Below are 17,005 nucleotides of genomic sequence, written 5' to 3' on the forward strand. Positions count from 1 at the left end.
CGGCCCACCCTGCCTAACAACTCATGAACATTGCATGGCGTGGTTGATGGATGTGTAGCATTGGTGACGCAGATTAATGGGCTATTGTTTCCTTCATTGAAAGCACATTGTTCAAAAATGTCCAGCCCGTACGACAACGTGCTTTGATGCTATGGGGAGTCAAATTAAATCAACTCGAGTCAAAATATGAGCATATACTAAATGTTGAGCATTTTTATTGGCAATAGTTAATAAAGGCGGTCTCTTGATTGACTATTGGCAAAAACATTGCTCAATATTAAGTAATCAAAATGCAATATATTCTCTCTCTCTCTCTCTGTCTCTGTCTCTGTCTCTGTCTCTGTCTCTGTCTCTGTCTCTGTCTCTGTCTCTCTCTCTCTCTCTCTCTCTCCCTCTCTCTCTCTCTCTCTCTCTCTCTCTCTCTCTCTCTCTCTCTCTCTCTCTCTCTCTCTCTCTCTCTCTCTCTCTCTCTCTCTCTCTCTCTCTCTCTCTCTCTCTCTCTCTCTCTCTCTCTCTCTCTCTCTCTCTCTCTCTCTCTCTCTCTCTCTCTCTCTCTCTCTCTCTCTCTCTCTCTCTCTCTGGGGAGGGAGGGTGCTCCTGTCTCTCACCTGACAACCAGTTCTCGGTGGGGTGGGGGATAAACAGAGGGCTGTTAACCAAACTATGCTGCTGTTCTCGGGTGCAGGCCGGTGTCAAGAGCCCTCTGTCCTGTGACAGACGTGCACACGCCTGACTGGGCCTCGCGTTTCACATGCGTGTGTTTGCTTGTTCTGCTGTTTATTTGGTGTGTGTGTTTTGTGCAGAAGCCACAGGAGTATACAAACAACGTTCATCACACAATAAAGCTTTAGTGTGTGTTACAGCAGCTGTGTATCCTCTTAACAAGCACTGTCCCCTGTCAAGAAGGCCAAAGCAGAACCTGCTGCAGGAGAATGCATTGCTACATCCTGGATCTACTCCCTTTTCCTTTTAAACTGTATCAGAAACAATGAGGTCAATGAATGATGTCTAATCTGTCCGTCCGTCCCCCAAAAAAGGGTTTCCAAAACCCTTTTGTGCGCTGGTCTTTGTCCCCCCGCCCCCCCCCCCCCCCCCCCCCCCCATAACTGTCGGAGAAGGCATAATGTACGGGAGGATGTTTGCTCTGGGAATCGCATATTATCTTTCTTTCTGTGGGTGCCGGTGGGAAGAATATCTGAACTGCAGGTAACATCCAAATGCTCTTAAGGTTCCTGTGTGAACCAAAGCCTTTGCTCTACCCCCCCCCCCCCACACACACACACCACATCCCCTCACCTCCCCTACCACTCCCCACCTCCGTTCCGCTTGCCCGCGTCTCTTCCTCACCCGGTGAAAGAGCGACGGCCCGCTCTCAAGTTGGCAAATTGCTGTGCAAACGGGGCTGGGGGGGGGGGGGGGGGGGTGTAAAGGGGACTGTAAAGGCTCTTTAGCCATCAAATCCCCGGCTCTTCACATGTCAGATGAATTGGCCCCATGTGAAAGAGAGGCTGTGGTTCCTGCCTGTCATCCGCCTCCCACCTCTTCCTCCTTGTTCCTCCTCGTCCCCCGTCCCCCCCCCTCCTCGTCCTCCTCCTCCTCCTCCTCCTCCTCCTTCTCCCTCTTCCTGGCCCGGTTTCTCTGCCGATGTCAGATTGATGGAGAGCGCGTGTCTGTACAGTACACAGGCCGGAACGGGTGCACTCGTCCACTTTGTGTGTGTGTGTGTGTGTGTGTGTGTGTGTGTGTGTGTGTGTGTGTGTGTGTGTGTGTGTGTGTGTGTGTGTGTGTGTGTGTGTGTGTGTGTGTGTGTGTGTGTGTGTGTGTGTGTGTGTGTGTGCGTGCAAAAGTGCACACAGTCGCGTTATTACCTCAGCTCCGTTCTGCAGTGCAACCCCACACCCCCGCCCCCACCTCTTTTTCCGGTGAGATTAAATCCTTAGTCATGGTTGAGCGGTTGTGTGTGGGTGAGTACGCGTGTGTGTGTGTGTGTGTGTGTGTGTGTGTGCAGATGTGAGGTTAGAATACAATAGTGCTCTGGTTGTCTGGGCCTGTTCGCTGGAATGCCCTCTCGGCCCCACTCTCCTCCTCGGGTCCTTTCATCTTCTCTCCCCGTCCTCCTCCTTCTCCTCCCGTCGTGCTCCTCTCCCCCTCCTTCCAGCAGCTTCCGTCGGAGTGATTAGTGAGAGGAGCTGCTGCTCTGCTGTATGGGGGGACGTAGCGTTGTAGTGTGTGTGTGTGTGTGTGTGTGTGTGTGTGTAGGCCGGTTTGTGTGTACTACAGGTTGGTGCATGTGACCCCTCTCTCCTCTCCTGTGGTTCTGCTCCCCGACCGTAGTGTGCGTGCGGGTATATGTGTGTGTGCACTGGGTGTGTGTGCTTGCAGGTGGCTCCGTGTGAACGGGCGCTCCCTCCCCTGGGTTCCCGCTCTCCCACAGCGCGGGGCCTGAGTGTGAACGTGATGGATGGGAACAGGGCGGCGTCGTGGAGCTTGTGGACTTGGCGGCGGTTTGCGCGCCACCGTTTGTTTAGTTTAACGATGGCACAGCAGACCTGGAGGGCCCTGGCTGGAAGTCAAGCGCTACCTGCCCGCTCCCGAGCGATGGGGTGTAGTAGGCAAACACCACCACCACCACCACCACCCGTACCACGTCTTTGATCCCCCGCCCGGCCCCTCATCCTGGGGAACGTTTCCCAACAGATCCGCCCTGCGGCAAAACAGCACCTTTTTATTTTCTTCTCCTTCTCTCTTTTTTTTTCTGGCGAGCTGATCCCTTTGTACACGTCTTCCTCCCCTTGTTTGCGTCGCCTCTCTCGTGCCTGCACGTGCACGTGTGTGCGCAGTCTGCCCGACTTGCACTCGAGTCACTGTTGGTTTGCCTCCGCTGCTTGGTTCTTTTTCATCTTTCTCCCTCGTCTCTTCGCTTCTGCCTCTCCTTCCGCTTACCTCTGGCCTTGGTCTACCGCATCTCTCAGCGAGTTCTGTGGTGGGACGCTTCTTTTGCCCTCGCTGAGCCAGATTATCCCTTTTATTCTTTGTTTATTTATTTGCAGTTAGTCCTGACTTCTGTCAGGACTAACTTCCAGCAATAAAATGTTGATTTTGGTGTATGGTACTCAGGCCCGCCGCTCCCTATACGCAGAGTATGCAGAGTGCGTAGGGCACCAAGTACATGATGGGGAACCAAAAATTTAAGTTTGTAAAAAAAAAAAAAAAAAAAAAGAAGACATTATTGAATTAAAAAAATTGGTAAATTAGTTATGAAGAGGCCCGCCGTTGTTTGTTCTTAATTGTATAACATATCACTCAATTTCGGCAAATTAGATGTTTTTACCTAATATATAAAATGCCCCCCCCCCCCCCCCCCTCTCGCGTAGGGCACCAAAACGACCCCCAGCCGCCCTGATGGTACTGTATGTTTGTTTCTTTTTTTTTTGAATTTCGATTTCACAAGCATATTATGGAATGGTCAATGATACTGATTCAAAGCCCTGAGTGATGAGAGTCTTCCATGTGTCAGGGTTATGGCTCTTTCCAGCCCCCACGCTGCCCCTCTTGCTGAGCTGCTTGAGAGCAAAGCCTTCCTCCTTAACATTCAGGAGGATGAGCCTCTCTATCGCTTCTCCCCTTCAAGCCTTCCCTCTGCTCAGGCTGTTTCCACACCACAGCCCGCCAGTCTGCAGGCTGGCAGCTTCCCTGGCTACCTGTCCAGGTCATGACCCATGGCTGGCCCCGCCCACCCTTCCATCCACCCACCCATCCTTCATCTCTCTCTCTCTCTCTCTCTCTCTCTCTCTCTCTCTCTCTCTCTCTCTCTCTCTCTCTCTCTCTCTCTCTCTCTCTCTCTCTCTCTCTCTCTCTCTCTCTCTCTCTCTCTCTCTCTCTCTCTCTCTCTCTCTCTCTCTCTCTCTCTCTCTTCTCAAAGCTGTCCATGCTTGTTTTAACACACCTCACGCACTCACACAGAGACACCTGAACCATTGACCTTAACAGCCTACTTACGCCAGCTTGTCTATCTCTGCCTCTGTTCACTTTTATTGACACACACACACACACCTTGGTTGTCTAGAAACGTATCTTATATTACACTCAGACATTTGCTTGAATTACATATATTTCTCAGATTACACTTCTGCTTTCTCTCTTTGACCCTTTCACACGCGTTTGTGAACTAAAGAGTACCCTGCACACGGAGGTTAAGATGTTTTTCCCCTTTACACACACACACACACACACACACAGACACAGACACAGACACACACACACACACACACACACACCCCACCTTCCATCCTCTGGCCAGCATGTGTCTGACAGGCCCTTGGCAGCACGCAGGGTGATTCCCGGGGAAGAGTGTAAATCTGGGCTCTCACTGTCTTCAAGGGGAGGGCGGGGGGGTGGACCCTGTGCTCGGAACGTGTAGACGGAGCAGCCAGACGGCACGAGAGACGGACCGAGACTAACGTGGTCTGTATCTCGGGGGTCATGAGCATGACGCTATAACAGCCCCGGGGGTGGAAAGAAGGCGGGACTGGTTCCGCGCGCGCCTAATGGGTAAAGCATGGCTGCAGAGGAGGCAAGGGTTAAGGGTTTGGACTCGTGGATGCTGTTTTATATACATTTTACGTTCACCAGGCTAATCCTTTATGGTCCGGGTGCATCTAAGTTCAGTGTGTGTGTGTTTTTCAGATCAGGCGTTCTCTCCTCGATTGATAATTATATTTTTATTTTGAAATAAATGTCGTAGAAGACGATGGCAGAGGTGTGTTGGGTTAGTTGACGCTGTCTGACATGTATCGGGTGCATGATCAGAGTATAAACGGTGGTGAAACTGTACAATTTGAACTCCTTTCAGTGCCTTGGGTAGGAGAATGTCCCCAGGGCATAGGGCGGGGAGAGTTGTTGTTAAACATGCTCTGTCATTGATCAAATGTGGAGCATCTGCCTTCACTTGAAGGAAAGCTGGAGTCTTTAGATAGCAGGGGTTCAGCTCACTTGATTCCCCAGCCAGGACGCACCGGAGAATGTTTGAACTCTTCTCTCCCCGATCATTTGAACTTCACCGTGGCCTCCGATATGACTATATCTCTTTTATTATAAATAACTGAAATTAAGTATTTCAGTTATGAATAATAATGTCTTGTACACATATTAGCGCTTTCCTAAGCACTCCGAAATGTAGTTTGCATGCATCAATAATCAGTATGTGGAGGATGTTTTTTTTTGTTGTCAACCAAGAAGGAAACAAAATGCTTTGCATAACCATTCGACAAAGTTTGGACATTTGACATTAAGCAGGGGTCAGTAAGCAGTTAAGCTAACTGCTTGCTGACGTCCAACCTCACTGCTCACAGTGTAGCAGAAATGGCAAGTGAAGCCAGTACAGTTCCACTCTGGGAACTGTATTTAGGGGGTGTACGAGGGGAGTGTTGACAAGAAGATAAAACCGCAGAACGCAGACCTGTCCTTCACCCTCTAGGGAGAGGGAGATGAAGAGCGAGAGCGATGGGGGGAGAGAGGGCGAAGAGACGGTTAGTGTGGGAAACTAGGAAGTGGTATGAAGTGTGTGATGGAAGGAGAGCCTCACCTTCTCTCCATCTGTTTCCAGCACAGCAGGATCCCAAGAGACCTGTCCCATCGCATATCCTCTAGCGCACTCTCTCGCTCCCTCCCTCTCTCTCTGTCTGTCGGTCTCCGTCTCTCGCTCTCTCTCTCTCTCTCTCTCTGTCTCTCGCTTTCTCTCTGTCTCTCTCGCTGTCTCTCGCTTTCTCTCTGTCTCTCTCTCTCGCTCTCTCTCTTTCTGTTTGTCTCTCTCTCTCGCTCTCTCTCTTTCTGTTTGTCTCTCTCTCTCGCTCTCTCTCTGTCTGTCGGTCTCCGTCTCTCTCGGTGTCTGTCGGTCTCCGTCTCTCTCGCTCTCTGTCTGTCTGTCTCTCTCTCGCTCTATCTCTGTCTCTCTCCCTCTCTCTCTGTCTGTCTGTCCTTCTCTCTGTGCCTGTTTGTCTCTCTCCCCCCGTCTCTATCTGTGTGATAAGGTGCTGGCAGGGATGAGCTAATGGGAAAACCTTGCATTCTGTGACAGTTATGGTGAAAAACTATCCATTGCAGAATTTGTATCAACTGACTCATTTCGTGCCATGCCCTTGCCCTCGAAATGTTCGTCATTAACAATGATACTTCAGCATCAGGAAACAAAAACACTTTATTGTTTTTGGGCACTGTTACGGAAAATCGTCTCTTGCTTCAAAAACAGCCTTTGACATTGTTCTTTTTATCTGATGCATAATGTTCTCAGTACCGTATCTTGCAGTAAATTCGGTCAATAAGGGCAGGAGATTTGTGTTCTGCTTGAACATTCTGTTCAAATGTAAGCCAATGTATTTGATACTAGGATTGCGCTAATGAGAGAACATTTCTAACATTAAATCCAACCAGGGGGGAGGTAACTGATCCCTGAATGATGGATTTTCTTTTAAGGACCGTGGCAAGTATTTCCTTGGAGCGTGAGGTAACTGACAGAAAAACTTAAAGGAGGAATATGATCCCATCTTTTGGGATTGGATTGGATTGGGCCAAATTGAACCACTTCTCACCATTACCCGTTTGCATGCTTTCTTCCTTGGGGAATGAAAACACGATATCATTATTATTATTATTTGATTTGAAAGTTAACCCCGCTCATTGACAGAATGTCAACGCTACCCAAACTTTTGAGCCACACGGAATTGCGTTTATTGCATGAATTGCTAAAGGGTTGAGGCAGTCCATGTTAATTTAATGGAAATGCTAATGCTGTGTTTTCTGGTGTGTGTGTGTGTGTGTGTGCGTGTGCGTGCGTGCGCGTCTGTGTGTGGCTCGACAATGATTTGTGTACTCCTGTGCTTGTAAGCCTATTCGTCGTTCCACGTCGGTTGACCAGGGGCCAACACGCCGGTAGGCATGGTCCCCCCACCCCCCTCTGTTTCGCGTTAAAACGGTGCGGACGTCCGTGGACAGATGCATCCCCCTCCCTCGCACAATATCTCCCTGCCTATCTGGCATGGCTTCACGCTCCCAATGGCTCCCAGTCGGTCCCAGTGGCACCTAGGCTAGTCCCAAACACCTGTGAGCTGAGCCAGTAAAGGGCGGGGGGGGGGGGGGGGAGTTCCTCCTGGATTATGAACAGGATCTGAGCTCAGAGCTCTCATGTCAGCCCCATAACCCCCCCGTCCCGTCCCGTCCCGCCCGTCCCGTCCCCCCAGGCCCATGTGGCCCCTGGTGATGGATCACCACTTAGACCCAGCGCCGGCCTCCACTGGAGTGCAAGAGGTGAGGCCGAGAAATCCTCAAACGGCCAACTAAAGGTGATTTACATCCCCGTGAGTCGCCGATGACGGTTGTCTTTAATTTACGTTGGGTTACAAGTGTAGCCTTGCTGTCTCCAACCTTTAGGGTTGTGTCTTCCTTTTTTTTCCCCCATAGATTTATTCATTGCATTTGTTTTAACCAGATAAAGATGGCTGCGTTATGTAACAGGCTGTGCGTGCTTTTTACTTTTTTTTACCCCTAAAAGATTGCTTTCTTATGAAGACGTTCCCTTCGTTTCCATCCAAACCAATGTTGGTGATGCTACACCATGAGTCACTTAAATACTAACGTTGTCACTTAATGCACAATAATAGTCTAATAGATCAGGCCTCGATTTTTGCCCTTTTGAATCTGCCAGACATTTGCAGTCAGTCAACCGACCGCTGTGTTAACCCCAACCCGCTCTGCCTTGCTCGGCACATCTGCACGCAGCGTGCTCTCACCATAACCTCCCCTTAACCCTCTGGGTGTCGACGCCGTTCAGGCCCTGCGCTCCCTCCCCGCGCCGGGACGCTCCCCTCTCCCTCCTCCATCTGCTATGGACATAAGCGGCCCTGGGATTCCCAGTTGTTCCCCGGGCTGATTCATGGCTCCGTCACTTCACGGGGCCACCGGGCTGTCGACATCCACGCTCGGCCCCGCATCGGCCCCCGCCACGGCCGCCCCCTGTCACGTTTACAGCGTGACAATGCAGATCCAGTGACAAATCAACCGGCGGGAAGGAGGAAGAGGAGGAGGAGGAGTCCTCTGTTTGTTACATTAAGAGATTACTTTGGAAAAGGATGGGGTAAGAGAGGGCGGGCGGATGCTTAAACATTTGTCGTCCCCGCGTTCGCCGTGGCCTTGGTCGAAGCAGAAAAATAAAAAAAGGTAAGTCTCCGTACGATGACAGGTCGGGAGCGAGTTGCTCTACCCCTGCGGTGACCAGGCGGTGAACCCATCGCGTCTGGAGCGGGCTTTCAGCGCCGAGTGCGCAGCCAACACCGGCTGGCCGTATCTTCTCCGCTGCCACCTTTTCATTACCGACACCCCCTCCCACCCCTCACTCTACGCATGCCTCTCATAATCAGGAGAGCAGCCATTACTGCCCCTAAGCTCTCTCTCTCTCTCCGGCCCTGCCTGGGTGCTTAGTAACAGCCTCTCCTCCCTGGCACTCCTGCCCGTGAGATCCCCGCTTGTCCAGCAGAGGCACCTGGCAGCCCCCGGTCGTCTGAACAGCGGGTCAATCAAGGGCCGTTTGGGCCCGCTCTCCTCTGGGCGCGCTCCTTGTCAGGGGGGGCTGAGGCCAGAAGCAGCCAGGCTTAGGGACTCTGCAGAGTGGGCGTGAGTGAGATATCATTTCATGTGAAGATCAGGCGAGAGAACGCTCTGAAAAGAGGAGGTGGGAGGGAAGGAAGGAGGGAGGGAGGGAGGGGGGGGTGAGAGAGAGAGAGAGAGAGATACTCTGAATGGGTGAGAGTCCCCTCGGCACCCCCCCACTCCTCGCTACCTCCTCCACCCCCCCCTTCACCTTCCAGAATGGGCCTCTCTGGGACAGAGGCCAGAGGATTATGGGAATATTCATGACGAGATAAAGGGGCTTGGCGGCTGAATGGCCGTGTTTGGGGGCTCATCTCTTAGGTAAACAGGCTGCTAAATGGAAGGGGTTTTAGGATCCCTTGCTCCCGTGGCTCCAGCCCTGCTAAGGCACAGGCCAATGGTGACTGTCTACTTTTTTCTTTCACTTTCTTTTTGTTGCCTTTTCCGCAGGGGCTCTCGTGAAGAAAAGGCTTGTTGTGGCCCTCCGTCCCTCCCCTCACCAACGTCTTTGGGAAACAAACAGATGGTGCAGGAGAGGGACATAAATATATCGCTTCTCACAGCAATCTCTACCCCCCGGAATATTGGCTCTCCACAAGTACCCGTGTCTCCCCTGCTGCCGTGAAAGCTGTGGCGGCCTCATTTTAATGTCGTTAGGAATGCCTTTTATAAAGGGGGCGAGAGAGCCCCCATCCTCATACATTAAGATGTATCGCTTCGAGAGACGTATCACCCGCGATCGGGCCACCTCTTGGATCTGCTGACTATGATCTAAAAGTGCTCTACAGCGGTCAAGTGTTGTGGTGTAATCGGTGAATAAAAGTGTATTGTCGTAGAGGGCGACCGAGTGCATCCGCTACGAGAATGAACATGATTTAATAATCGTGGAGCATGAGGTTAGAACACTGCCATGGTTAAGGCACTCGATTCCCACGGCTGTCCCCATACTCTGACTTTACTAACTGTACCCCCCCCCCCCCCATCTCAACCAACAAATCAATAGGACTGTTCACCACTGGACGGGTTGAACAGTGTTGACAGCTTCCCTGCACAGATTTCCCCCACCTGTTGTGAGGGATTCCCGGCCATTCCCACGGATTTTCAGTGTCCCCCCCCCCCCCCCCCCCCCCCCCCCCTCTCCGGCAACCTCTGCTCTGCATGTGACCAGGGATGAACCCTGCCAGTGTTGCAAGATTTCCCGCCCAATCTGGCAACACTGAACCCTGCTTTGGGCCCTTATCTGAACACCTTATCCCCTGATGGCTGACCCCTGCCCGATGCATCCAGCCACCCTCCGTCCCCGTAGCCTCATCGTGGCCAGTCCACTATTTGCCCTTCCTTCACATGTTCTCGGACCAACCTCTGTTTGAGATGGGGGTTTCCCATTGTGTCTATAGTGATGACAACCTTCATCATCTCCCTCATCCTCTTCATCCGCCTTCCGTGCTTAACTCGGGCAGATCGGCGAGGAGGTTCACCCATCTCCACCCACGTAGGTGAAGCACCGGAGGCTTCCGTTGAGCGGAGCCCTGTACGGGTGTAGGTTGGGGGGGGGGGGGGGGGGTAGGTCGGTCGGTGGGCGTTGGGTTGAGGTTACCGCTTGGGGGGGGGGGTTCGGTTTCACACCCCACACCTGCTGCTACTGCTGCGGTGGCGTGCGTGGAGAGGTGCTATCTCTGGCCTGCCCCCTCTAATGCCTCCATTACGGGGTGTAATCTCACCGCCATTGTGCCCGGGCCTGTTACAGAGAGTATCAAAGAGAGGGGGATTTCTCCTTCCTTCCTTCTGCCACCTGCCTTTGGTTTGGGTTTGGGGGGGGGGGGGGGGGGGGGGGAGGAGGGCGTGTGAGTCTGGAGAAAGGTGGAGACGGAACGGCAGCGTCATAATGCTTTCTGCCAGGACGGTAATTGTGTCTCGGCGTGGGATGGCGTTCTTTTAATAAACGTGCCTGTTGATGCCTGTCGGGATTGCCCGTTGAGATGTTGATCTAGCGTCTGAATGACTGTAGGCGTCTCGCTCGGTCCCTTGTTCCGACTGTGTCCCTGGGGGGCTGTGTCGGGGCTCTGGAGAGCCTTCAGACCCCTGTGTGCGCTCCCCCGGTTATGTAGGGGGTCTCCACCCCCCCCCCCCCCACGCTGCTGGGGTGTGCCAGTGCTGCTAACGTTTCAGTGTGTTTGGCGGGGTTGTTTTTGTAGGGGGGTGGTGGGGGTTTCCACTGTGCACAGATACAGTACGGCCGTGCTCGTGTGGTTCCCCCCCCCCCCCCCCCTCCTGAAAAGCTGCCATGTGCCTTTCATCCATCAGGGGGAAAGGGATAGCTCTGCATCAAAGGACCCCCGCACACGAACCCCCCTTCAAGCCCCCCTCCAGTCCCCCGTATTCGGTTACCCTGCGAGGCACGCACACACCCCCACCCCCCTACCTATGGGCATCCCCGAAATGGACACTCGACAACACGGTTTTGTCCGCAACATCTTCCCCCGTCGACATCCACCGCTGCTTTTAAAGGAAGAGATCTAGAGAAGTCTGTTTTCTCGCTTTAATGCACGAACCCTAACCGCGTCTCAGGAAGAGCGAGCCGCAGCAGGGGGTTTGCGTTCCTGCGCATCTCGTGCGTCCGTGTGATCACTCGGGGAGACGGCGCTCAGTCCTTATTCACAGCCGCTGTTTGAGTTTGAGCTTGGTGGGGATCCAGACAGATTAGTCCGGGCTGAGGCCGGGAAGGAGGAGGAGGAGGAGGAGGAGGAGGAGGAGGAGGAGGAGGAGGGCGAGCCAGCCAGGCTACTGCGGCGCAGCTGGCAACGCCATTCACCGCCTCCCTTTCTCCACGTGAATCCCGCTCCCTGGGACGGGAGGGCCCACCGGTGTTTGATCAGCGATTAGAGGCGTCGGCGGCGGGGCAGACGCTGTCTCGTGTGACGCTACATGTCGTTCAGACGTGCGTCCTAACCCTTTTTTTTATTTATCTTTTGAACAGCAGTCATTGGTCGCCGGGATCTTGCGTACGCATGAGCTGCCACTGTCTCTTGGCTGTGTTTCATTCTTTTTTTTGTCCCCCTCTTTCATGTGGAATGTTGTTGTTATGGTATCTCCCTCTCTCCGTCAAACTCGTGCCTCGGAGGGACGTACCATCTTTGGGAAGGGGGGGGGAGGATACACCGAGCTTTGATGTGGTGTGTAATCTAACTGGAAAGAGGTTGTCCCTCAGACCCTCTTCATCAGAAGTAGTGTAAAGAGGTCCTGCCTGGAGGTTCTGTCCGTCACATATGAGAGGGGACCATCTGCTGGGGGGATGATGATGATGATGATGCTTGTGGTTAAGGAAGAGGTATTTCCATCAGGCGAAGGACAATAGCCACGGCAGTTAGCATGTGTGGGTGTGTAGGTGAAGGTGTGTATGTGTGTGTGTGTGTGTACACGTGTGGGGGCGTGTGTGTGGCAGAACCTTCTTGGGGTGTGTGCGTCAGAGCTGTTATTTGACGTCTTTGTTGCAGAGCCCCCTGTCGTGTATTATAAACAGTACTGCCGTAATGCCCTCAAGCCCCTGGGCACTCCAAAACAAATCCAATAAAACGCGGGCGGCAGCTGGCCTTGGTTTGATACGCACGAGTCAAATGATTAACGTTCTGTGGAGTCCAGGCGGATGATCGCACGGTGAACAGTTCACGCGATGTCAACACAGGGCGGGACCTGAAAAACACTGGATATTTGTGGGTGGAATCTGGTATTTTATGTTGAAATAGGCTTTATTCTCATGGAAGGTTATTTCCCAGTTTGAACACAACAGGGTCCGATTCCCCAATGTCCCTTCGAGTCTATCTGCGTGCATCCTTTAGATACATGCCTAACCCCTACCGGCTCATCGATGACATGTTTCTGAACCCACTGCAAGGATAAAACTAAGCTAAACCTGACAACCTTTTAATGATGAATAATTAAATGGTTCAAGAAAAGGACTTTGACACTGCTGAAAAAAGGACACACACACACACACACACACACACACACACACACACACACACACACACACACACACACACACACACACACACACACACACACACACACACACACGTTACCTAAATTACGAGTAAGCCAGCTGTATTTTAATATGAAATGCGATCTATATATTAAAGTTTGATACATGGGAACCATCTGAGTGGCTCCACCATTAACCCCTTGTGGCCTGGCTGCCTGTGCTTTTCCCTCTTCAGAGAAAGTGCGTGAAATCCAGGAGAAGCTTGAAGCCTTCATCGAAGCGCTCCACAAGGAGAAATAGGAGAGCCAGGTATGTGTTTCAGCATCTGGGCTTCTGACCAAGAGTTCAGAGGCAACTCTACACCAGAGACCAGCTTTATCACTCGTGGTGTCCGAACGCACCGCTGTCGGTAATAAGATGAAATACACGGCAAATTCAAGTCCAATTTTTTGGGGGGGATTAAACTTTTCAAAAAGTAAATTATTATTTATAAACTGAATTGGAAAAGAGTCAGAAATAATGAGTTATTAAGTTCTTCAAGATTGAATGTCTCAATGTGTCACATAACAACTAGCTTGAAGCCTAATTTAACATGACCATATTTGGAGCTAATGCTGATTGAGATTGATTTGAATATTTATCCAAAAAATCACACTGCACCTCTTGTGTTTACAAGAATCTTACTGTGAACCCTCGCAAAAGCCCCCCCACTCAGGCCAGTTCACCGAGCTACGCTAATTAGCGTCAAACAGTTGCAGCGCCAGTCAGAGTGGGCAGGACACTCACTGAGTTTTTACCTCTGAAAGTCTCCTGCCTACTTACTAGGACAGCCTCAATCGTACTCATTGCGACTTAAATATTGAAATTCTTATTCTGCCTACGCCATTTATATCATGTACCAGATGTTTTATTTTTTCCATCCATATGAATTCTTTATCATGCCCCGTATGTTGTTGTGTCATTTCCATTACTACCAAACTCGGTACTACCGTGCTGATGAGCCATGCTAATACGATGTCCTCCGGTGTTTGGTCTACAGGGGCGCCGTAGGCTGAAGTGCAGATCACTGCAACGTAACGCACTGAACTAAGGTGACTGATTCAGCTGCCCCTGTAAATGGTTGCCCCGTGCCCTCTCCTCCATCTGACCTGAACGCACAGCTCTCCTCAGCTCTCCCCAACCTGCCCCCCTGCACCCACAGAAGAAGAACCAGAAGAGATACACCAGACTCATTGCATTTCTTTTCAATTTTGTTCATTATGATTCTTTATTTTTTTGTTGATGCTGCTGCTTGCTGGATTATCGTGTGAACATCTTCAGCCCATGTGACTCGGATCAAACGGACGCAGGAGTTGGGAGAATAGAAAGAATGGAGGGTAACGTCTCCGCAATGGATCTTCACCCAGCCACCTACACAGCGCGTCAGTTAAAGGTGTATGCCTGTGCAACCAAAGGACTCCCAACATGGTCAATAGCACGGAAAAGGACACAGAACCAACCTCCTTAAGGGTCAACAGACTTCACTCTTTCTCTCTTTTCTCCCTTTGCTGTGTCCTTCTCTCCCTTCCTTTCCCCCCACTCCCTCCTTTTTAAATAAATGAGGTTGTGGTACATTTTTTTCAATTATTCCTTCCATGACCCACTCACTCAGTGTGTGTGTGTGTGTGTGTGTGTGTGTGTGTGTGTGTGTGTGTGTGTGTGTGTGTGTGTGTGTGTGTGTGTGTGTGTGTGTGTGTGTGTGTGTGTGTGTGTGTGTGTGTGGCCTTGTTTGGCCTAACTCTTCTGGCACCCCTATAGGACCTTAGCTGGCCGTGTAGTTAGACAATGTGTACGGCCAAACGTGATTTGACACATCTGCTCATCATCGCCCAGTGCACTTTAATTTGCCACCCAAACTGGCTCTGAAGTAACTAATCACAACCATATCCCCCTAACTTGGTATAATGTGCCAATAATGTTTTTTATAAGTTAGTCATTTACCAGTGGTTATAAAAAGCATGGCGTATGTAATTCATTTAGGTGAGCGGTCCATTCTGTTGAATAGATTTACTAATAGCTTAAACAAGTCAGCTTAATGCCCCGCTAGGACAATCTGGATACTAAAATACTTCAAGAGTACAGCTCTGCCTGCTCTTTATGCATCTGTTTGTCCCAGCCACCATCAATCTGTTTCCTAAACAAAGTCCTCATTCGACGATTGGGTTCCGTGCCAGACGTCACTGTTGGAGGTCTAGTCATTTTGGCATTATGCAAAATACCCCAAATTGTTTAAATTACACAAAACGTTGTCTGAAGCTCAATCCTCAAATCACACGAACGTTTTTGTGGGGATGTCAGCAGAGTTGGTGTGGTATATTATGGTACGTGTGTGTGTGTGGGGGGTGATTATAGAGTAAAAGCTCTTTCTGGGTACCAGACTTCATTCAACCAATCACAGAGCTGGGTTTGTTTGGTCCACGATCACGTGCCAGAGCATGGGATGATGATGTGCTTCTCTGTTCAACACTTTCCAACATCAGCGCTTTGTGTAACTTCTCTCTCTCTGTCCCTCTATCCACTCACTTTAATCTCCCTGAGTTCAAAGTGAGCGTGGACACCACTTGTGTATATGGGGCTTATTTGTATATAGATATATTTACCGCCAATTATGCGGAGGTGAGGCGGAAAAAGTGTAGTTCACTCACACTGGGTAAAACCTCTAGTGTGAGGAAAACATCCTTCTATTTCGCTGATAAGAGAATGTTCAGATTAATCTGTATTTGTTTTATGTTGTAGATTGTCATGTTTGCATGGTGTACCCCAAATGTACTTTATTTATTGAATCTCATCTGTTTTAAAGGAAAGTGCAAATAAAATGGACATAATTAAAAACGATACATCGCCATGCTCTTATTTTACACGTTGTGACCACAACGCTTTTTATTTACTATTTCAGGACATGCCTTAAGTAAGAAAAAAAGGTGCCTTGCTCGAGGATGCCAGAAAAAACGTCGACAAAAACTTGAACTCCGACATGGACACAAGGCCTTGTAGGTATAGGGAGCTGGACAGGTAGGCAGTATATGCAGTCCGATTAATTCATTTGTTAACCAGGACTCTGTTCATTCATGGTATCTACTTTGTGCCCCAAAGCCACTAGAGTGCATTCAGATACAGGTCATTAAGGAGTATGTAGAGTGAAGGCATCTTGCCTGGCAGGTAGACAGCACACCTGGGGGCATTGAACCCAGTACCTTTTCTGCTGGGAGTTAAAGACCCATCAGTAACCCTCTGCTGGCCCCATACCGAACAGTGTCTCATACACAACACTGCCTCCACTGTTTTAACCTTGTACCTCACCTGGAAAATCAACTGTTAACGGTCATAAGCTATTAATTACTGTGTGGGGAAAGACCAGCTGTGTTACCCTAGCCAAGCAACTTACCCAGAATGCACCGGGTGAGGTGGTTCCCCTCGGGGAGGGAGGTTAAATGGGAGTGGTTTCCATCCCATGGGCTCATGATGATGATGATGGTGATGATGATGATGATGATGCTAGGTGCTGATACCCCCTACAGCCACATCCTACAGAGGGCCATGACCTCTATGCTCAGGGTGCAATGCTTCTTCTAGCACAGACAGCCCCAATCGCTGGATATCTCCAGAGGGACACTACCCCCCCCCCCTCCCACCCTCGCCCCAGCCCGGGCCCCGGCTGCAGCTACCATTGCCTGGGGAGGGGTTACAAGCAAGGTTGGGGAGCAGGGAGGCTGATTAATAAGGCCGAGGTGAGGAGGTGTCCTGCACTCCCAGACAGGCCGGCCTCTCCTCTTTCATAAGAGCCCAGGTTGTTACCGCATCTCCACAGGGCCTGTGGGCAACACGCAGTCAAGGAGGAGGAGGAGAGGGAGGGGAGGGGGGGGGGGGTGCATCACCTGGGGCTCCACACTTGGGAAATCCCCCCCCCACCCACCCACCCTTCACGTCGGCATACGGTTTGAAGGCAGAGAAGAAGAAGCGGGGGAGTGCGGTTGAGGAAAAATAGAAAAACAAGTGAAGGGAAGAAGAAAAGCTAATGACTTTGTAGCGGCCCTGAAAAGAGAAAGGGGGGAAAAGTCAACCTTCAGCAGAACGCTTTTGTGCCATCAGATCGTCTCATTCTGGGGGTGGCGGAGGGTTAGGGGGTCTGGGGGGGGGGGGGGGGGGGCGGTGTGGGGGGGCCCGGACACACTATACGCCCATTAGCATCTGCAAAGGCCGTCACGTTGACTAATAGCCGGTGCCACAACGGCACAGTGGCTCAGCTTGTGTTTTTTCCTCCCCGGCCTTTATGCGGCGGACACAAAAGGGCGGCCCAAGGAAAGACCTGTCAAACACGGGCCCGGAGCAGCCGACGCGCACAAAGCA

General features: G+C 51.1%; 1 protein-coding gene across 6 annotated transcripts in view; it reads left to right on the forward strand.

Annotated features, from left to right (window-relative positions):
- Window positions 1-15,493, forward strand: part of opa1 (OPA1 mitochondrial dynamin like GTPase) — a 44,999-nt gene extending 29,506 nt beyond the window's left edge. For all 6 annotated transcript variants that reach the window (XM_030372462.1, XM_030372463.1, XM_030372466.1 and 3 more), the window contains 2 exons: window positions 12,855-12,928; window positions 13,659-15,493. In XM_030372462.1, coding sequence (XP_030228322.1) covers window positions 12,855-12,919 — 65 coding nt within the window. In that variant the 3' untranslated portion in view covers window positions 12,920-12,928; window positions 13,659-15,493. The remainder of the gene's footprint in view (window positions 1-12,854; window positions 12,929-13,658) is intronic.
- Window positions 15,494-17,005: the final 1,512 nt, after the last annotated feature.

This window comes from Gadus morhua, chromosome 12, assembly GCF_902167405.1.
Source record: "Gadus morhua chromosome 12, gadMor3.0, whole genome shotgun sequence".
NCBI classification, from domain to species: domain Eukaryota; kingdom Metazoa; phylum Chordata; class Actinopteri; order Gadiformes; family Gadidae; genus Gadus; species Gadus morhua.